Source organism: Salmo salar, chromosome ssa26 (genome assembly GCF_905237065.1).
Source record: "Salmo salar chromosome ssa26, Ssal_v3.1, whole genome shotgun sequence".
In the NCBI taxonomy this organism is placed as follows: Eukaryota; Metazoa; Chordata; class Actinopteri; order Salmoniformes; family Salmonidae; genus Salmo; species Salmo salar.
Window position 1 is genome coordinate 23,140,745 of NC_059467.1, and position 20,880 is coordinate 23,161,624.

A 20,880-nucleotide genomic window follows, 5' to 3' on the forward strand; every position below is an offset into this window, starting at 1 on the left:
ACAGCTGTGAGCTGCCAGCAGTGAGGTCTGTTTTTTGAATTGTTTGAGTTTTTGTGTAAATTAATTAAAGTTCCATTTGAGTGGCGCCCCTTGTATATGCCAACACATTCTTCCCAGAGAGAGTTGAGAGCTGGCCTCTCTTCAACACTTCTCTTACAGCCCCTCGTTAACAGGCTGGACCTCTTACAATCCCTTCTGCGAGCACCATGTGTGTGTGTGTGTGTGTGTGTGTGTGTGTGTGTGTGTGTGTGTGTGTGTGTGTGTGTGTGTGTGTGTGTGTGTGTGTGTGTGTGTGTGTGTGTGATGAAGTGTATGAACGAGTGAGTCAGAGAGAGAACAGAGAGAGAAAGAGAGAAAGGGTGAGAGTGAGTTTTTAAAACATCAGTTTTACCACGCTCTTTAATAGACCTGAGGGATGGGGTTACGTTTTATTCTTCTGTAAGGCTGCCTTGTAAAGCCTGTCTCGGCTCCTGTCGGGGTTTAAGTTGCTAATGAGACGCTGCTGCCACTATGTGGACATAGCCATCACTTACACCCCAAAACCTCACTCTTCCGTGTTGTCGTTTCTATAGCAACAAACTAGCTGGTAACCTGGGGCAGGCGAGAGCTTGGCTATGGCAAATAACGCAGCTAAACAGTGAGGTGAAGTGACGCTTGAGCAAATCCAACATGAACACCATCTTCTCAAGGTAGTTGCCCGCGTTACATGCATATATGGTTTAATGTACCAATATTACTTGGTAACACCTGTGTTGGTTAGCTATACTGCTTTAAGAAACCACAGTACTGTAGCAGGAAATGCTCGCATGGACCAGGCTCTACATAGTCAACATCTAGCCAATCGGTTGATTCTTCATTTGATGCAGTGTGTGTTTGATACAGTACTAGTTCTATAGCTAACCATGTCATGTTTCACTATATACTGCCATTCCACGATTATGTGTTTAAACCACGGCTAAAGGGGTAAGTGGGCCTAGATTATGTATGGAGAAGATTGCGCTATGGGAATACTTTATCTCATGTAAGTGTGCCTTTGTAAACACACCTGTCTCACAGATATAATAATGCTAAATGGATTTGTACTGCTATTTGGCTCATCTAGCATTTATCACAAACTAAAACTTCCTGGAGGTCTATAGCTGAAACCCCTAACCCATCATAACTCTTCATCTTTTGTCCAGAGACAGACAGATAAAGAGCATGGAGCTGACAGTGAGCCATGCTGAGAAGTACCTGGGTCAGTTCTGCAGCCTGCTGGCCTCTTACACCAGGAAGACAGCCAAGCTGAGGGACCAGGCTGACATGCTCAATGACTTCTCGAATACTGAGGACCCAGAGCTCCGTACCTGTCTGAAGAACCTGGCTGAAGACCTGGCCATGGTGCAGGACTACCGCCAGGCTGAGGTGAGGGGTGAGAGGTCGGGCTGTTGTGGAGTAGTGAACTACATATCGGCTAGTTAAACGAGTAATTTAACTTACTTTTGCAGTAGCTTTGTGGTAGTTGAACTAAATTATATTCTTGGTAGGGTTTTCAGTAGGTCATTTCTTTTTTTTTGCCATTTAGTAGTGTAGTTAACTACTGGAATTACACTACGTTTTTTGCAAAAATTCAATAAAATATGGCTAAGGTAGGCAATCATTTATTTTATTTTTCAGCATCAGACTTGCGTAATTGTCACTTGAAAGTGTTTTTGTGTATAGGCTTAATTACAAATTCTGTTCATCTGGCTCCAGAGTGGTCTGTTGTTGATTTGATTTTTATTGCAATTTGTAATCTATGACATTTCAGGTTTAGATATGATCATTTATCACAAAGTAGTTTGGATGTAGTGAACTACTTTCTCAAAGAAACGTTAGTTCAGTAAACTATATTTTCTTCAGGGTAGCTTTAGTGCAGTGTGTAGTAATTGGTAGCTTTGTAAACTATATTTTCAGAGTAGCTTCCCCAACACTGGTATTAGTGGTAGAGGACGTGGGTGGCCATGGTGCATCTACTGGGTTAGTGTAAGGGTTAACGAAACATCATAACAGTAAATAAAGGCATTATGGGTGTTACTCAGTCTTAAGTGCCAAAGGAATACTACAACATCTAGGAATACTACAACATCTAGGAATACTACAACATCTAGGAATACTACAACATCTAGGAATACTACAACATCTAGGAATACTACAACATCTAGGAATACTACAACATCTAGGAATACTACAACATCTAGGAATACTACAACATCTAGGAATACTACAACATCTAGGAATACTACAACATCTAGGAATACTACAACATCTAGGAATACTACAACATCTAGGAATACTACAACATCTAGGAATACTACAACATCTAGGAATACTACAACATCTAGGAATACTACAACATCTAGGAATACTACAACATCTAGGAATACGACAACATCTAGGAATACTACAACATCTAGGAATACTACAACATCTAGGAATACTACAACATCTAGGAATACTACAACATCTAGGAATACTACAACATCTAGGAATACTACAACATCTAGGAATACTACAACATCTAGGAATACTACAACATCTAGGAATACTACAACATCTAGGAATACTACAACATCTAGGAATACTACAACATCTAGGAATACTACAACATCTAGGAATACTACAACATCTAGGAATACTACAACATCTAGGAATACTACAACATCTAGGAATACTACAACATCTAGGAATACGACAACATCTAGGAATACTACAACATCTAGGAATACTACAACATCTAGGAATACTACAACATCTAGGAATACTACAACATCTAGGAATACTACAACATCTAGGAATACTACAACATCTAGGAATACTACAACATCTAGGAATACTACAACATCTAGGAATACTACAACATCTAGGAATACTACAACATCTAGGAATACTACAACATCTAGGAATACTACAACATCTAGGAATACTACAACATCTAGGAATACTACAACATCTAGGAATACTACAACATCTAGGAATACTACAACATCTAGGAATACTACAACATCTAGGAATACTACAACATCTAGGAATACTACAACATCTAGGAATACTACAACATCTAGGAATACTACAACATCTAGGAATACGACAACATCTAGGAATACGACAACATCTAGGAATACTACAACATCTAGGAATACTACAACATCTAGGAATACTACAACATCTAGGAATACTACAACATCTAGGAATACTACAACATCTAGGAATACGACAACATCTAGGAATACGACAACATCTAGGAATACTACAACATCTAGGAATACTACAACATCTAGGAATACTACAACATCTAGGAATACTACAACATCTAGGAATACTACAACATCTAGGAATACTACAACATCTAGGAATACTACAACATCTAGGAATACTACAACATCTAGGAATACTACAACATCTAGGAATACTACAACATCTAGGAATACTACAACATCTAGGAATACTACAACATCTAGGAATACTACAACATCTAGGAATACTACAACATCTAGGAATACTACAACATCTAGGAATACTACAACATCTAGGAATACTACAACATCTAGGAATACTACAACATCTAGGAATACTACAACATCTAGGAATACGACAACACTGTCTTTGCACACTGTATATAGTGTGCAAAGACAGTGTTGGTTCCGAGCCATTTTTACTTAACAAAAATATGACAATTTGTTTCTCACACCTTGAAATACTGTTGTTTTGAAGATGAAAGTCTGTTTACTGTGTCTACCCCTAACAGGTAGAGAGGCTGGAGACCAAAGTCGTCACTCCCCTCAAATCCTACGGAGATATTGTTGAAAACAAGAGAGTAAGTCCTCACACATGGAAACAAACACACTGTAGATTTCATACAGTAATTACCAGACAAAATACAGATCCCTCATGCACACACACACACACACACACACACACACACACACACACACACACACACACACACACACACACACACACACAATCTTTGTCTCTTTCTCTCTCTCTCTGTCTCTCTCTCATTGTCACTTCACACACTCTTCGCAGCCTCTCATGGCAGAACAAGGGCAGTGAATGAATAGGCAGTCTTTTCTGAGACCGTGTGTTTGAAGCTTCATGGACTGGTCATATCTCTGACATACAGGCAGATCTGAAGAGGTTCAATGCTGATCGGGACAGAGCGCTGAAAGAGCTGCAGAAACTGGAGAAACTCCAACAGAAGAATCCCTCTGATAGACAAAGAATTGTATCCTTTCTCCCAGTCTATTCATATCTGCATATAACTCTACAAGAGTGGCATAATTCCAGCATGATTATAGTATTTACGTCAACAATCCTTATGTCAAGACACAGAATTGAAAAATATGACGTATTGCCTGTGACAAACAATTGTTTGTCAGCCATATTTACTCTATGAGTGGTACTTTGAGTGACAGGTTCAGATCAGCGAACCTGGTCTCTGAGATGTTTTAGAAATGTAGATGTTCTATTCTAGTCATGCTTCAATACCTTATCCAATGTTTTCAGTCACAGGTAACATGATTTCTCTGGAACCTCCCCCTGTCACATCAACAACACCTTCAACACTGCAACGATGCAGATATCTGACCATTGATGAGATCTTGCTATGTGGTTCCAGAGGTTTTGGTAGCTGTCATAAAAAAAGAATCTCTTTCAAGTTTCTAGTACAGTTGTAGTATTCCTTTGCTGTTTGATTGTCAGGCAGAGGTGAATGCTCAGAAGGCGACCAACGATGCTCACCGCAGCACCAGACAACTGGAGGAGACAATCAGTGACTTCCAGAGACAGAAACTGGAGGACATCAAGGTTGGTCTTAAACCACAACACACACACAGACTCACTCACTCGCACGTGTTCCAGTCATACTCAGGCATGTCCATCCTCTTACAGTGACAATAATACTAGGTCTTCTTCCAGAGGATCTTCACAGACTTCATCACAGTGGAGATGGTGTTCCATGCCAAGGCTCTTGAGGTCTACACACACACCTTCCAGAACCTGGACAGCATGGACATAGACAAAGACCTGGAGGTTAGAGACACACACACAAACCTTCCAGAACCTGGACAGCATGGACATAGACAAGGACCTGGAGGTTAGAGACACACACACACCTTCCAGAACCTGGACAGCATGGACATAGACAAGGACCTGGAGGTTAGAGACACACACACCTTCCAGAACCTGGACAGCATGGACATAGACAAGGACCTGGAGGTTAGAGACACACACACCTTCCAGAACCTGGACAGCATGGACATAGACAAGGACCTGGAGGTTAGAGACACACACAGCTTCCAGAACCTGGACAGCATGGACATAGACAAGGACCTGGAGGTTAGAGACACACACACACACCTTCCAGAACCTGGACAGCATGGACATAGACAAGGACCTGGAGGTTAGAGACACACACACACACCTTCCAGAACCTGGACAGCATGGACATAGACAAGGACCTAGAGGTTAGACACACACACCTTCCAGAACCTGGACAGCATGGACATAGACAAGGACCTAGAGGTTAGACACACACACACCTTCCAGAACCTGGACAGCATGGGCATAGACAAAGACCTGGAGGTTAGAGACACACACACACCTTCCAGAACCTGGACAGCATGACTGAGAGGTGAGAGTTCCAGTTATGGAGCTACAGGGCTGATCATCTCCCCGGTCTCTACAGCTGTTCACTGGGAGGATCAGGGTGTCTGACGGCCCTCTGGACAACCAGACCCTGCTGCCCTCCTCTATGGCCCACCAGCCTAGTCCCACCCTGGGCTCCAGCCTCAAACACACTGCTGAATCAGCCAAGAAGGTAAGATTGCATCTGCTGCTAGCATTACAGACAAAAACATAGACCCCCATAATAATGAATGAAAGAGAGAAACATACACTGATAAGGTTAACAGTCATTACTGTCCTGTACGGACAGACATATTTAGTTTCCTTTACAAGACTGTTCCAAGTCTTTAACCCATCTCTTGTTCACAGTCCCGTAGCAGCATCCTGCAGCGCCAGAGGGTTGTAGAGGAGGAGGAGGATGAAGAGGAGGAGTATGAGTCAGAGATAGAGATAGAGGCTCAGCAGAGCAGGCAATCCTATGCCTCTCAATACACCCAAATACTCAGACAGAAGAACTGATAGATTGGGGTACACACGCAAATGCACCCACAAAGACACACACACACACACACACACACACACACACACACACACACACACACACACACACACACACACACACACACACACACACACACACACACACACAAACAGAGAGAGAAAGACAGTGCGTCTCTTCACACAAATGTACACACGCATTCAGATATCCGTATAGATCTGCTGACAGATGAGAATATGTAGTCAGTGTCTGTTGTCAGGTAAAGTCAATGCTCAGGGTATGTACTGTACTGCAATAGATCTGTTGATGACTGTGCAGACGTGTTCCTATACAGGGTTTGCAGTAAATTGTTCTGCAAATAATGCTTTGTCAATGGAGGCATTTGGCACTTAAGACAGACTGCAATCATTTGTAATCAGCCATAGCTGAGGTATAGCTGAAGAGTGATAATGTGTTCACATTTTATAATGAAAAACAAATCAATGTTCAGTAATGGTTGTTATTTCCATTGTGTTAGAATGGGAAAGTGAAAAATACATTATATTCCTAGATATAAATGTAGACATATGAAATAAATGGATCCAGTTGCATTAAACCTGAATGAGAACTCTCATCATCATCTTGTTTCCAAGGAAATGAACTCATTGGTAATAGCCTACTGACTTTCATTGACTTAACAATATTGTTTTCTCAGATGAATGCAATAACAGCTTGGCAGTGGGATCACACTCTGCCAGCCCAATGAAGGATTACTGCTGTGCACACTGCAGCTAAACCACTGACATGCTAGACAGGATAACACTGTTTGGCTTTCACCAATGGCTTTCTTTATCACACTCAGGCATTCTGTTCTGTTCAGGCTGTTGAGTTTGTCATAAAGCATGGCCCTGGTTCATTTACCTCTGTGCTGACTGAGATTGACTCTCTCACACGAGTTATACGCTTGACAAACTGATGAGGGGTGAATGCAGTTGGAAGCAACCAATCATTGGGCTTGGTTGGATAACAGACATGAATGCTTGAGATATCAAGGTCGCCTGGGTAGTTTGCCTGTGGAATCAGGAAGATGGTGAAACTAAGTTTAGAGAGCTGCAGTTGTGAAAGAGCAGCTGTTTGGTGATGTTGAGGTTATTCACTAAGCTAAAGGGTCAAACAGGGAGTGGGGGAGAAGACATGGTTTTTCCATTTGCAGATGTACAGTAACTCAGAGTCTCTGTTTCACAACAGTGTGACAGAGCAGCGTGCCAGGACAATAAGCTCAGGGTGAAACCTCCCCTTATCCCCCCCAGAAATATCTGAGGCAATCCATTGTACTCTATACTCAAACACAAACACTCAAACACACGAGGACAAGGCAGAGGCATCACCTGTACCTCCTCGTGAGCTTGGTGCATCTTGGGTATCACTCTGAGATGCACACACTCTATCATATTCTTTGGAGGAAATTGGCATCATGAAGCAAATTCATTCTACTGTTGCAATATTGCTACGGAAGTAAGCATCTACTTCTACTGGACACAGCATACTGGACACAGCATACTGGACACAGCATACTCGCCACTTATCAAGTACATAGTCATGCTGTCACAGCAACTTCAATTATTACTGCCACTGACAGTTCTCTGCTATACCTCAGAACAGTTATCAGATGTAACATTTGTAAACATCAAAGATCTGCAGTTACCAGCATTAACACTCACTGTTCTAAGATCAGTGGTACTCTGCAAAGAGCTAGACCAAGGCTGTGGTGTTCTGTCACTCTCTGCACCATGATATATCTGGAGCCCCCTGTCTGCCCGTCTGTTAGCCAGTCTTAGCCTCTGGGCTCAGGTGCTGGGTGAGATTACAGAGATATCCTCCTGGCTGATCTGTCTGTTCCCTCCCTAGGGCAGGCCAGCTGAAATAACACTGCACACAGACCACGCTATAGCCATCCTGTATCCCCATAAAGACACCGGGGCCAAAACCAGAAGCTCAGCATTCATCTCTAGCCAAAGACCATTCCCAAGTACTTCTAGCTCACATATAAGGTTCTAGGGACTAAATATTGTATTTTGTGAATTTGATAAGGCTATGCATATAAGTAATACCATGCACATAATACTCTCACTGGCTAAATGTGTAGCATTGCATGTGCTATTTAAAATGTGCAGGCTGTATCCCATCTGGTCCTTATGATGGAGAGGTGACGGGCATTACATAACCAGATAGTATGAGAGCTAAGCTGCCAGCATGACCCTCCATTGACCCTCTTACTGAATATAGATTCATAGATATGGAGGAGGTTACCATAGCAACGGTGTCATGCATTTAGCAAGAGAGAGAGCGAGAGAGGGAGATTATCTGTGTGTGTATGACATGAGCATGTATGTGTATTGGTATCAAAGATGTGACACCACTGTGGCTGTTGCCATTGGAGATGCACCTGGGGACCTCTGGGGTTCAGTCACCACAGTGAGAGGGAGAGGCAGCGGTGCTCTGATTCTAAAAGACACCTGACCTGTGGACATCTGTGTGATATCTCCATGTACTGTGAATATCAGAGGACTAATCATCATATCTCTGATCTCTAGCAGGTAAGTGTATCTGCAGCATTGCTATTATGGTCATCATGTCCTACTGTTCATTGCTGCTCAATCAAGGACAAATGAGCAGCAAAATGTTTACCAAAAATAAATACAGAAATGGGTTTTATAGTATGCTTGAGAAGTACTCCTATACCAGGGAAACTGACTAGAGAAACTGACCAGGGAAACCTCAGAGTATCTCTATGGTGATGTCACCACAGTTAACAGCCCTGCCCCACAAGACTTGTTAAGTTTGAAGAGAACAGAGAGCAAATGGAGCCACAGTAGGCAGGAAGAGGAGGGGGGGTGGAGAGGAGAGGAGAGAGAGAGGGGGATAGAGAGAGAGGAGAGAGAGAGAGGAGGTAGAGAGAGAGGAGAGAGAGCAGGGGGGTAAGAGGGAGAGAGAGAGAGAGAGGGGTGGGGAAAAAAGAGAGGTACAGAGAAGACATTTGGATGCAGTGATGCTGTGTCTGATGACTAAGCCCAAGAGACCAGGGCTCTCGCCTGCTCCTCTCTCCCACCCTCAGGCACACATTCCTGGCTATAATGTTCTTCAATCCACTGACTGCTTATTAAGCATCTGAGACCTAAGGTACATTGCCACACTGGTGAGACATACAGTGCCTTCAGAAAGTATTCACACCTCTTGACTTTTTCCACATTTTGTTGTGTTACATTCTGAATTTAAAATGGATAAAATGTAGATTTGTTTTGTCACTGGCCTGCACACAATACCTCATAATGTCAAAGTGGAATTATGTTTTTCGCAATTTTTACAAATGATTTAAACATTTTAAGCTGAAATGTCTTGAGTTAATAAGTATTCAATCCCTTTGTTATGGCAAGCCTAAATAAGTTTGGGAGTAGAAATGTGCTTAACAAGTCACATAATAAGTTGCATGGACTCTGTGTGCATTAATAGTGTTTAACATGATTTTTGAATGACTACCTCATCTCTGTAACCCACACACACAATTATCTGTAAGGTCCCTCAGTCGAGTAGTGAATTTCAAACACAGATTGAACCACAAAGACCAGGGAGGTTGTCCAATGCCTCGCAAAGAAGGGAACCTATTGGTAGATGGGTAAAAATAAAAAAGTCACTACAAAGATACAGGCGTCCCTCCTAAAGTTGCCGGAGAGGAAGGGAACCGCTGAGTGATTTCATCATGAAACAGTTATAGAGTTTAATGTCTGTGATATGAGAAAACTAAGGATGGATCAACAACATTGTATTTACTCCACAATACTAACCCAATTGACAGAGTGAAAAGAAGGAAGGATGTACAGAATGAAAAATATTCCAAAACATGCATCCAGTTTGCAACAAAGCACTAAAGTAATACTGCAAAGAAATGTGGCAAAGCTTTTTGTGTTATGCTTGGGGCAAATCTAACACAACACATTACTGAGTACCACTCTCCATATTTTCAAGCATAGTGGTGGCTGTAATCTTGTAATCGTTAAGGACTAGGAAGTTTTTCAGGATGAAAATGAAACGGAATGGCGCTAAGCAAAGGTTAAATCCTAGAGGGAAACCTGGTTCAGTCTGCTTCCCGTCAGACACTGGGAGATGAATTCAGAACAATAACCCAAAGCACATGGCCAAATCTACATTGGAGTTGCTTACCAAGAAGACAGTGAATGTTCCTGAGTGTCCGAGTTCCAATTTCGACTTAAATCTACTTGAAAATCTATGTGAAGATTTGAAAATGGTTGTCTAGCAATGATTGACAACCAATTTGACAGAGCTCGAAGAATTCTGGAAATAATAATGTGCAAATATTGTACAAACCAAGTCTGCAAAGCTCTTAGAGACATACCCAGAAAGACACAGCTGTAGTCGCTGCTAAAGGTGATTCTAACATGCATTGACTCAGGGGTGTGAATACTTATTTAAATTAGATATTTATGTATTTCATTTTTAAATAAATGTGCAAACATTTCTAAAAACATGTTTTCACTTTGTCGTTATGGGCTGTAGATGGGTGACAAAAACATGTATTTAATCCATCTTGAATTCAGGCTTTAACATAACAAAATGTAGAATTAGTCAAGGGGTATGAATACTTTCTGAATGCACTGTATGGACAAGGGTGACATTTATTTATTTATTTTTATTTAACCTTTATTTAACTAGGCAAGTCAGTTAAGAACAAATTCTTATTTACAATGACGGCCTACCGTAAGGCAAAAGGCCTCCTGCAGGGACGTTGCCTGGGATTAAATTGTTTTTTTTTAAAACAATATAAATGTAGGAAAAAACAGACATCACAACAAGAGAGACACAACACTACATAAAGAGAGACCTAATAGGCTAGCATTCTTCAAGAGTCATCCACAGGAGGTTGGTGGCACTTTAATTGAGGAGGATGTGCTCGTGGTAATGGCTGGAGCAGAATAAGCTAAATGGTATCAAATACATCAAACACATGGTTTTTATATGTTTGATGCCATTCCATTTGCTCCATTCCAGCCATTATTATGAGTTGTCTTCCACTGAAGTCATCACAGGAACCTTAGAAGGACAGGGTCTACATCCGAATGACATTTGACACATTAAAAAGAAAGAAGTTGAAGTTGTTTGCCACTCTTATACTGTATCTTTGGTTTTTCTGTATCTTTAGCCATTCACACTGAACCCTAGTGAATAGAGTGGATTGTGAATGAACATTTTTTACCAGGAGAGGGCAGCAGAGAGTGAACATCAGCATGCTAACCCTGGAGAATACTGTGACACACACGTGCAGGAACACACACTCACATTGACATACGTTTCATACTCACACAGACTTGCACTCACACGCACCTAAAGCAACAGACAGTCTCAGACCAACGAGTCGCTCATTCCCTTTTAATAGATCACATCCTTTACCCGAACAGATGGCATCAGGTTAACCATCTGATCTGCAGCCAGGCCGTGATACAAGTCAGTATTCACCATCCATGTCTGAGGACGTCGGGAGATGATGTTGAAACCGGTCCCCAGGGGCAACAGTGAGCGCTGTTACCTTCAGTATGTTTCGGGTTTGCTAGGGCGTTGTGGACGGGGATGGAGGATGGGCGTAAACATCTGCCTCTGACTCCAAAGGTTGCAAGTTTGAATGCAAAGTTGACGTTTGGAATAACTTCAAAATGTTAGATTTGTGAAACAAGGATGGACGTCTAACTCCGACGTGAGACTGTGAGAGCCGGTAGCTGTTTCATGACTATTTCATGAGAACTGTTCTGAGTGCTCTGGACCTCAAGGCAACATGGGTCTCACAGATTACTGCCTTCCAGCATAGGAGTGATACCAATAACACATGCAAACACACACAATGAAATGCATGCATACACAAGCACACACACGTGCGCACCATCAAACATTCTCACACGCTAAGTCACACCAAGTACTTTCCATGTTCTTCATGCACTGTTAGTGATCAGCGCATGATGAATCATTTCATGAGCATCAAGATGGAGGAGGGAATAAAGATATGAGTGTCCGTGGTGACAGCAGTCACGTTTTGCTGAGTCACTCACGCCTCATGCCCCAGACAGCAGATGGGGGGGGGCCACTGGAGATTATGTCATCAACAAGATCTAGACTAAAGCAGACGTCTCAGACTCACACGCACACTCACACACACTCACACACACGCACACGTGCGCACACACAAACACCCCAGGAGACGTATAGCGTCAGGCCAGATGGTGTGCTCTGTTACAGAATGCAGAATACAGCAGGCAACGCCAACACAGCAAGCAGAGAACTGCAGAGAACTGGAACACACCAGAGCCCAATGCCTAGTCTGCAACATCAGCACAGAGAGGGAGAGCAAGGTTATCTGTGTGATCTGTCATACTCACACACTCAGACAAACGTGTTCACACTTATGCCTTGACCTTAGTGACATTTCATCACAGCACAACAACTGAGAGAAACACACCGAAACACATGATGATGAACTGTTGTTGTTGTTGTACACTTTCAAATTAAATCAATCAAATCAAAGGGGGTAATGTAAATAGTCCGGGTGGCCATTTGAAGCTTATCCAGAAGCGGCGCTCCTAGTGGCCGGGGACTTTAATGCAGGCAAACTTAAATCTGTTTTACCTCACTTCTACCAGGATGTCAAATGTGCAACCAGTGGGAAAAAAACCCTAGACCACCTTTACTCCACACACAGAGACTCATACAAAGCTCTCCCCCGCCCTCCATTTGGCAAATCTGACCATAATTATATCCTCCTGATTCCTGCTTACAAGCAAAACCTAAAGCAGGAAGTACCAGTGACTCGCTCAATACGGAAGTGGTCAGTACGTGTATAAGTGCACTCAACTACGTACCTATGTGCAGGCGTACGTGTGTCTGGCAGGACCAGGAGGATGTGAGAATAGTCTGGATCAATTCATTATTTATGAGTGTGGCTCCAGCACTGTTCCTCCAGTGCAGTGTGCAAGGCCCAGTTATTTACGTCTGCTGATGTCTGGATACACAGCCGCACTGGAGAGTTCTACCAACACTTGAGGGATAGAAAGAGAGAGAGTGAGTGAGTGAGTGAGTGAGTGAGTGAGTGAGAGAGAGAGAGAGAGAGAGAGAGAGAGAGAGAGAGAGAGAGAGAGAGAGAGAAGAGAGAAGAGAGAGAGAGAGAGAGAGAGAGAGAGAGAGAGAGAGAGAGAGAGAGAGAGAGAGAGAAAGAGAAATGGAAAGACAAAGACAAAGACAAAGAGAGAGCAAGAGCGAGAGCGAGAGAGAGAGAGAGAGAAGATCTATAACAAAGAACAAACAGCAAAAATATATACATGATCCATTACAAATCTTAGAATCAGCTATTAAAGACTACCAGAACCCACTGGATTCTCCAATTACATTGAATGAACTAGAGGACAAAATACAAACCTTCCAACCCAAAAAGGCCTGTGGTGTTGATGGTATCCTACATGAAATTATATAATATACAGACCACAAATTCCAATTGGCTATACTTAAACTCTTTAACATCATCCTCAGCCCTGGCATCTTCCTCAATATTTGGACCCAATGACTAATAACCCCAATCTACAAATGTGGACACAAATTTGACCCCAATAACTACCGTGGAATATGTGTCAACAGCAACCTTGGGAAAATACTCTGCATTATCATTAACAGCAGACTTGTACATTTCCTCAGTGAAAACAATGTACTGAGTAAATGCCAAATTGTCTTTTTACCAAATTACCATAGGACAGTCCACATATTCACCCTGCACACCCTAATTGACAAACAAACCAAAACAAAGGCAAAGTCTTCACATGCTTTGTTGACTTCAAAAAAGCTTTTGAATCAATTTGGCATGAGGGTCTGCTATACAAATTGATGGAAAGTGGTGTTGGGGGAAAAACATACGACATTATAAAATCCATGTACACAAACAACAAGTGTGTGTTTAAAATTGGCAAAAGACACAGATTTCTTTCCGCAGGGCCGTGGGGTGAGACAGGGTTGCAGCTTAAGCCCCACCCTCTTCAACCTATATTTCAACAAATTGGCGAGGGCAATAGAGCAGTCTGCAGCACCCGGCCTCACCCTACTAGAATCTAAAGTCAAATGTCTACTATTTGCTGATGATCTGGTGCTTCTGTCCCCGACCAAGGAGGGCCTACAGCAGCACCTAGATCTTCTGCACAGATTCTGTCAGACCTGGGCCCTGACAGTAAATCTCAGTAAGACAGATGCACAGGACCTCAAATTCCATCTAGACACCGTTGCCCTAGAGCACACAAAAAACTATACATAATGTACCTCGGCCTAAACATCAGCGCCACAGGTAACTTCCACAAAGATGGGAACAATCTGAGCGACAAGGCAAGAAGGGACTTCTATGCCATCAAAAGAAACACAAAATTTGACATACCAATTAGGATCTGGCTAAAAATACTTAAATCAGTTATAGAACCCATTGTCCTTTATGGTTGTGAGGTCTGGGTTCCGCTCAGCAACCAAAAATTCACAAAATGGGACAAACACCAAATTGAGACTCTGCATGCAGAATTCTGCAATGACATCCTCCGTGTACAACGTAAAACAACAAATAATGCATGCAGAGCAGAATACGGCCGATTCCCAATAATGATCAAAATCCAGAAAAGAGACATTAAATTATACAATCACCTAAAAGGAAGCGATTCCCAAACCTTCCATAACAAAGCCATAACCTACAGAGAGATGAACCTGGAGAAGGCTCCCCTAAGCAAGCTGGTCCTGGGGCTTTGTTCACAAACAAAACCAGACCCCACAGAGACCCAGGAGAGCAACAGAATTTGACCCAACCAAATCATGTGAAAACAAAAAGATAATTACTTGACACATTGGAAAGAATCAATAAAAAAACAGAGCAAACTAGAATGCTATTTGGCCCTAAACAGAGAGTACACAGTGGCAGAATACCTGACCACTGTGACTGACCCAAAATTAAAGAAAGCTTTGACTATGTACAGACTCATTGAGCATAGCCTTGCTATTGAGAAAGGTCGCCGTAGTCAGACATGGCTTTCAAGAGAAGACAGGCTATGTGCACACTGCACACAAAATTAGGTGGAAACTGAGCTGCACTTCTTAACCTCCTTCCAAATGTATGACCATATTAGAGACACATATTTCCCTCAGATTACACAGAGCCACAAAGAATTTGAAAACAAACCCAATTTTGATAAACTCCCAGATCTATTGGGTGAAATACCACAGTGTGCAATCACAGCAGCAATATTTGTGACCTGTTGCCACAAGAAAAGGGCAACCAGTGAAGAACAAATACCATTGTAAATAAAAACCCTATTTATGTTGATTTATTTTCCCTTTAGTACTTTAACTATTTGCACATCGTTACAACACTGTACATAGACATTATCAGGACTCAGGATAGACCCAGATGCAGACATTTAGAATCACAGATGTTTATTTACAAAACAGGGGGCAGGCAAACGACAGGTCAAGGGCAGGCAGAGGTCGGTAATCCAGGGCAGAGTCAGTAAAGTACAGAACGGCAGGCAGGCTCAGGGTCAGGACCGGCAGAATGGTCAAAACCGGAAGAACTAGAATACAGGGACTAGCGCGAACAGGAGTTTGGGGAAAAACATGCTGGTAGGCTTGACGAGACAAGATGAACTGGCAACAGACAAACAGAGAACACAGGTATACATGCACAGGGGATAATGAGGAAAATGGGCGACACCTGGAGCGGGGTGGAGACAACACAAGACAGGTGAAACAGATCAGGGTGTGACAGACATAATATGACATTTGAAATGTCTTCATTATTTTGGAACTTGTGTGTGTAATATTTACTATTCACTTATAATTGTTTATTTCACTTTTGTTTATCCATTTCACTTGCTTTGGCAATGTAAACATATTTTTCCCATGCCAATAAAGCCTCTTGAATTAAAATGAATTGAGAGAGAGAGAGAGAGAGAGAGAAAAAAAACGGGATAGAGAAAAACAAATAAAAGTTATAAGATGCTCAAGGGGAAGAACTTACTGTCCAGACTGAAAATAGCTGACCACTCCCTTCCAGACTGTGTAATGACTCGTGCCATTATTTACTGACGAGGGAGAGGGAGTGTGAGGGGGAGATAGTCAGCGCAATATATCCTGGTGCAATGTTTACAGCCAGGCTGCTGGGGTCAGAGGTGAAGACAGCATAATACTGTTTATTACTGGAGGCTAAACAGGTTCCAGACTGTCGCAGTGAGCTGTGTGTGTGTGTGTGTGTGTGTGTGTGTGTGTGTGTGTGTGTGTGTATGCCTCCATGTGTGCGTCCATAAATGCATGCGTGTTGGTCGAGACAGGAGGAATACCAAGTAGTGGTAAAGTCATGGTACCACAATGTATACTGCTCTAATCCAGTTCTCCACGACAACAGTCTACATAGTTAACTGTCTACACACAGTGCCAAGCGAACTTTGACCCCAGTAGAAGACAGAATGATTCATAGCCATACCACAGGCCTAATATGATTGGACCTGTTACGTGTCCTGACTTTGCAAGTGTTTGCATTATACACTGCTCAAAAAAATAAAGGGAACACTTAAACAACACATCCTAGATCTGAATGAAAGAAATAATCTTATTAAATACTTTTTTCTTTACATGGTTGAATGTGCTGACAACAAAATCACACAAAAATAATCAATGGAAATCCAATTTATCAACCCATGGAGGTCTGGATTTGGAGTCACACTCAAAATTAAAGTGGAAAACCACACTACAGGCTGATCCAACTTTGATGTAATGTCCTTAAAACAAGTCAAAATGAGGCTCAGTAGTGTGTGTGGCCTCCACGTGCCTGTATGACCTCCCTACAATGCCTGGGCATGCTCCTGATGAGGTGGCGGATGGTCTCCTGAGGGATCTCCTCCCAGACCTGGACTAAAGCATCCGCCAACTCCTGGACAGTCTGTGGTGCAATGGAGCGAGACATGATGTCCCAGATGTGCTGAATTGGATTCAGGTCTGGGGAACGGGCGGGCCAGTCCATAGCATCAAAGCCTTCCTCTTGCAGGAACTGCTGACACACTCCAGCCACATGAGGTCTAGCATTGTCTTGCATTAGGAGGTCTCACAAGGGGTCTGAGGATCTCATCTCGGTACCTACTGGCAGTCAGGCTACCTCTGGCGAGCACATGGAGGGCTGTGCGGCCCCCGAAAGAAATGCCACCCCACACCATGACTGACCCACCGCCAAACCGGTCATGCTGGAGGATGTTGCAGGCAGCAGAACATTCTCCACGGCGTCTCCAGACTCTGTCACGTCTGTCACGTGCTCAGTGTGAACCTGCTTTCATCTGTGAAGAGCACAGGGCGCCAGTGGCAAATTTGCCAATCTTGGTATTCTCTGGCAAATGCCAAATGTCCTGCACGGTGTTGGGCTGTAAGCACAACCCCCACCTGTGGACGTCGGGCCCTCATACCACCCTCATGGAGTCTGTTTCTGACCGTTTGAGCAGACACAGTGGCCTGCTGGAGGTCATTTTGCAGGGCTCTGGCAGTGCTCCTCCTTGCACAAAGGCGGAGGTAGCGGTCCTGCTGCTGGGTTGTTGCCCTCCTACGGCCTCCTCCATGTCTCCTGATGTACTGGCCTGTCTCCTGGTAGCGCCTCCATGCTCTGAACACTACGCTGACAGACACAGCAAACCTTCTTGCCACAGCTCGCATTGATGTGCCATCCTGGATGAGCTGCACTACCTGAGCCACTTGTGTGGGTTGTAGACTCCGTCTCATGCTACCACTAGAGTGAAAGCACCGCCAGCATTCAAAAGTGACCAAAACATCAGACAGGAAGCATAGGAACTGAGAAGTGGTCTGTGGTCCCCACCTGCAGAACCACTCCTTTATTGGGGGTGTCTTGCTTATTGCCTATAATTTTCACCTGTTATCTATCTCATTTGCACAACAGCATGTGAAATGTATTGTCAATCAGTGTTGCTTCCTAAGTGGACAGTTTGATTTCACAGAAGTGTGATTGACTTGGAGTTACATTGTGTTGTTTAAGTGTTCCCTTTATTTTTTTGAGCAGTACATTAGTAGAATTGCATCTCGTTGTTATTGCTTGAATGAGAGAGTATTACTAACACACACACAAATCACACAAGGCATTTCCTCTGGTATGAAACCATTTCCTTTCCTCTGGTATGAAACCATTTCATTTCCATCTCATAACACTGACCCTGAATTTCACACTAATGGACATCCTGTCCTTTTTACCTCTGAATGTGGTGTTGACAACACCAGAGTTGTGAGTTTGATTCCCACATGGGCCACTGTTACTTCAGATTAAAAATATCTAAATGGCCACAAGTTGAGAAACCTTTGATGATTGCAATGACAAGCCTGCTTCCTCATGTCTTGTTGTTCTCATTACAGGGGAGTTTTCGCTGGCTTCAGAACTGGGCCTTTCCATAAATAGAGTACTGGAATTGAATCCTGATGAGGGGAGGATGCCTGGAATCACTAAAGGCTTAGAGTACAATGGGAACAGGAGGCATGTGTTCTCCCCTCCTCACTGAATAAGTGTGTGTGTGTGTGTGTGTGTGTGTGTGTGTGTGTGTGTGTGTGTGTGTGTGTGTGTGTGTGTGTGTGTGTGTGTGTGTGTGCGCGTGTGTGTGTGTGTGACAATAATGGAGCGCCACACAGAGGGCAGGCAGACACTCCCACTCCCCAAATAAATCAAATCAAACTTTATTTGTCACATGCGCGGAATACAAGTGTAGACTTTACTGTGAAATGCTTACTTACAAGCCCTTAACCAACAGTGCAGTTCAAGAAGAGTTAAGAAAATATTTACCAAGTAGACTAAAATAAAAAGTAATAATAAAAAGTAACACAATAAAACTAACAATAATCAGGCTATATACAGGGGGCACCGGTACTGAGTCAGTGTGCGGGGGTACAGGTTAGTTGAGGTCATTTGTACATGTAGGTGGGGGTGATGTGACTATGCATACACAATACAGCTCTGACTCACTTCTCGTGATACACTTGCCACTTGCCTTTACAGGAGAATTATATGAATATACAATTACTTTCAGCACCATTCTACATATTGCTTAGCTGACATTCATAAATAAACAGTGTGCTTGTTCACATCCGGCAGCTATGAAACTAAAGAGAGTTAGTCACCTCTTGCACCTTGAATAACTGTGGTAAACTGCTGTCGGCAGAGGTTTACTGTAAACACTTTGGGGTATTCTAAAAAAGTTACCAAGGAAGGAGGATAATTAAATGCGAAGTCAGAGGCTGAGCAGTAGCACAACTGATCACAATTACCAAGAGAGGTGCGATGCAGAGAAGGAGGGATGACAAGACCAGACGGAGAGAGGGTGTGAGAATGATTCAGTTTGACTGCCGTCACTCCTTATATCCATCTGTGTGTGCTTGTGTGTGTGTGCGTGTGTGTGTGTGTGTGCTTGTGGCGAGATGACGAGACAGAGAGGGGGCATCATGGAATGGTAAGAGAACAGCTGAGGTATATTGCGGGTGGAGTGAAATGCTTGTGCTTCTAGTTCCGACAGTGCAGCAATACCTAACAAGTAATATCTAACAATTTCACAACATATACCCAATACACACAAATCTAAAGTAAAGGAATGGAATTAAGATTATATAAATATTGGACGAGCAATGTCAGAGTGGCATAGACTAAGATACCGTAGAATAGGATACAGTATATAAATATGAGATGAGTAATGCAAAATATGTAAACATTATTCAAGTTACATTATTAAAGTGACTAGTGATCCATTTATTAAAGTGGCCAATGATTTCAAGTCGGAGTATATAGGCAGCAGCCTGTCTGTAACGATATGCTCTGAGAGTCGGGAAGCAAGTTCAGGGAGTGAGTGTTTCAAGAAAATAAACATAATCCAAAACAAGAAACACTAACAGCACACAGACATGAAACAGAAACAGAAACAATGACGCCTGGGGAAGGAACCAAAGGGAGTGACATATATAGGGAAGATAATCAGGGAAGTGATGGAGTCCAGGTGAGTGCAGGTGCGCGTAACGATGGTGACAAGTGTGCGCCATAATGAGCAGCCTGGTGACCTAGAGGCCGGAGAGGGAGCACACGTAACACTCTCTGTGCTAGTGATGGCTGTTTAACAGCCTGATGGCCTTGAGATAGAAGCTGTTTTTCAGTCTCTCGGTCCCCGCTTTGATGCACCTGTACTGACCCTGCCTTCTGGAGGATAGCGGGGTGAACAGGCAGTGGCTCGGGTGGTTGTTGTCCTTGATGATCTTTTTGGCCTTCCTGTGACATCGGCTGTCCTGGAGGGCAGGTAGTTTGCCCCGGGTGATGCATTGTGCAGACCGCACCACTCTTTGAAGAGCCCTGCGGTTATGGACAGTTTCCATACCAGGCATGATACAGCACGACAGGATGCTCTCAATTGTGCAAGTTTGTGAGGGTTTTAGGTGACAAGCCAAATGTCTTGAACAGCAGACTGCCAACATACACTGTATATACAAAAATATGTGGACACCCCTTCAAATGAGTGGACCCGGCTATTTCAGCCACACCCGTTGCTGACAGGTGTATAAAATCGAGCACACAGCCATGCAATCTCCATAGACAAGCATTGGCTGTAGAATGGCCTTACTGAAGAGCTCAGTGACTTTCAACGTGGCACCGTCATAGGATG

General features: G+C 43.1%; 1 protein-coding gene across 1 annotated transcript; it reads left to right on the forward strand.

The window, feature by feature from the left end:
• Positions 1-553: 553 nt before the first annotated feature.
• LOC106587442 (CBY1-interacting BAR domain-containing protein 2) lies at positions 554-6,751 on the forward strand. Its single transcript, XM_045708819.1, has 9 exons — positions 554-689; positions 1,182-1,404; positions 3,767-3,835; positions 4,145-4,246; positions 4,528-4,533; positions 4,723-4,827; positions 4,939-5,052; positions 5,708-5,839; positions 6,016-6,751. The coding sequence occupies exons 1-9, from the start codon at positions 670-672 to the stop codon at positions 6,163-6,165; spliced, it is 921 nt and encodes a 306-aa protein (XP_045564775.1). The 5' UTR covers positions 554-669; the 3' UTR covers positions 6,166-6,751.
• Positions 6,752-20,880: the final 14,129 nt, after the last annotated feature.

Bases quoted from the DNA above. Each gene is read 5' to 3' on its own strand.
- LOC106587442 (XM_045708819.1), top strand. From the start codon at position 670: ATGAACACCATCTTCTCAAG. The intron at 3,836-4,144 runs GTAAGTCCTCAC...TCTGACATACAG, and splicing joins ATATTGTTGAAAACAAGAGA to GCAGATCTGAAGAGGTTCAA. The intron at 5,840-6,015 runs GTAAGATTGCAT...TCTTGTTCACAG, and splicing joins CTGCTGAATCAGCCAAGAAG to TCCCGTAGCAGCATCCTGCA.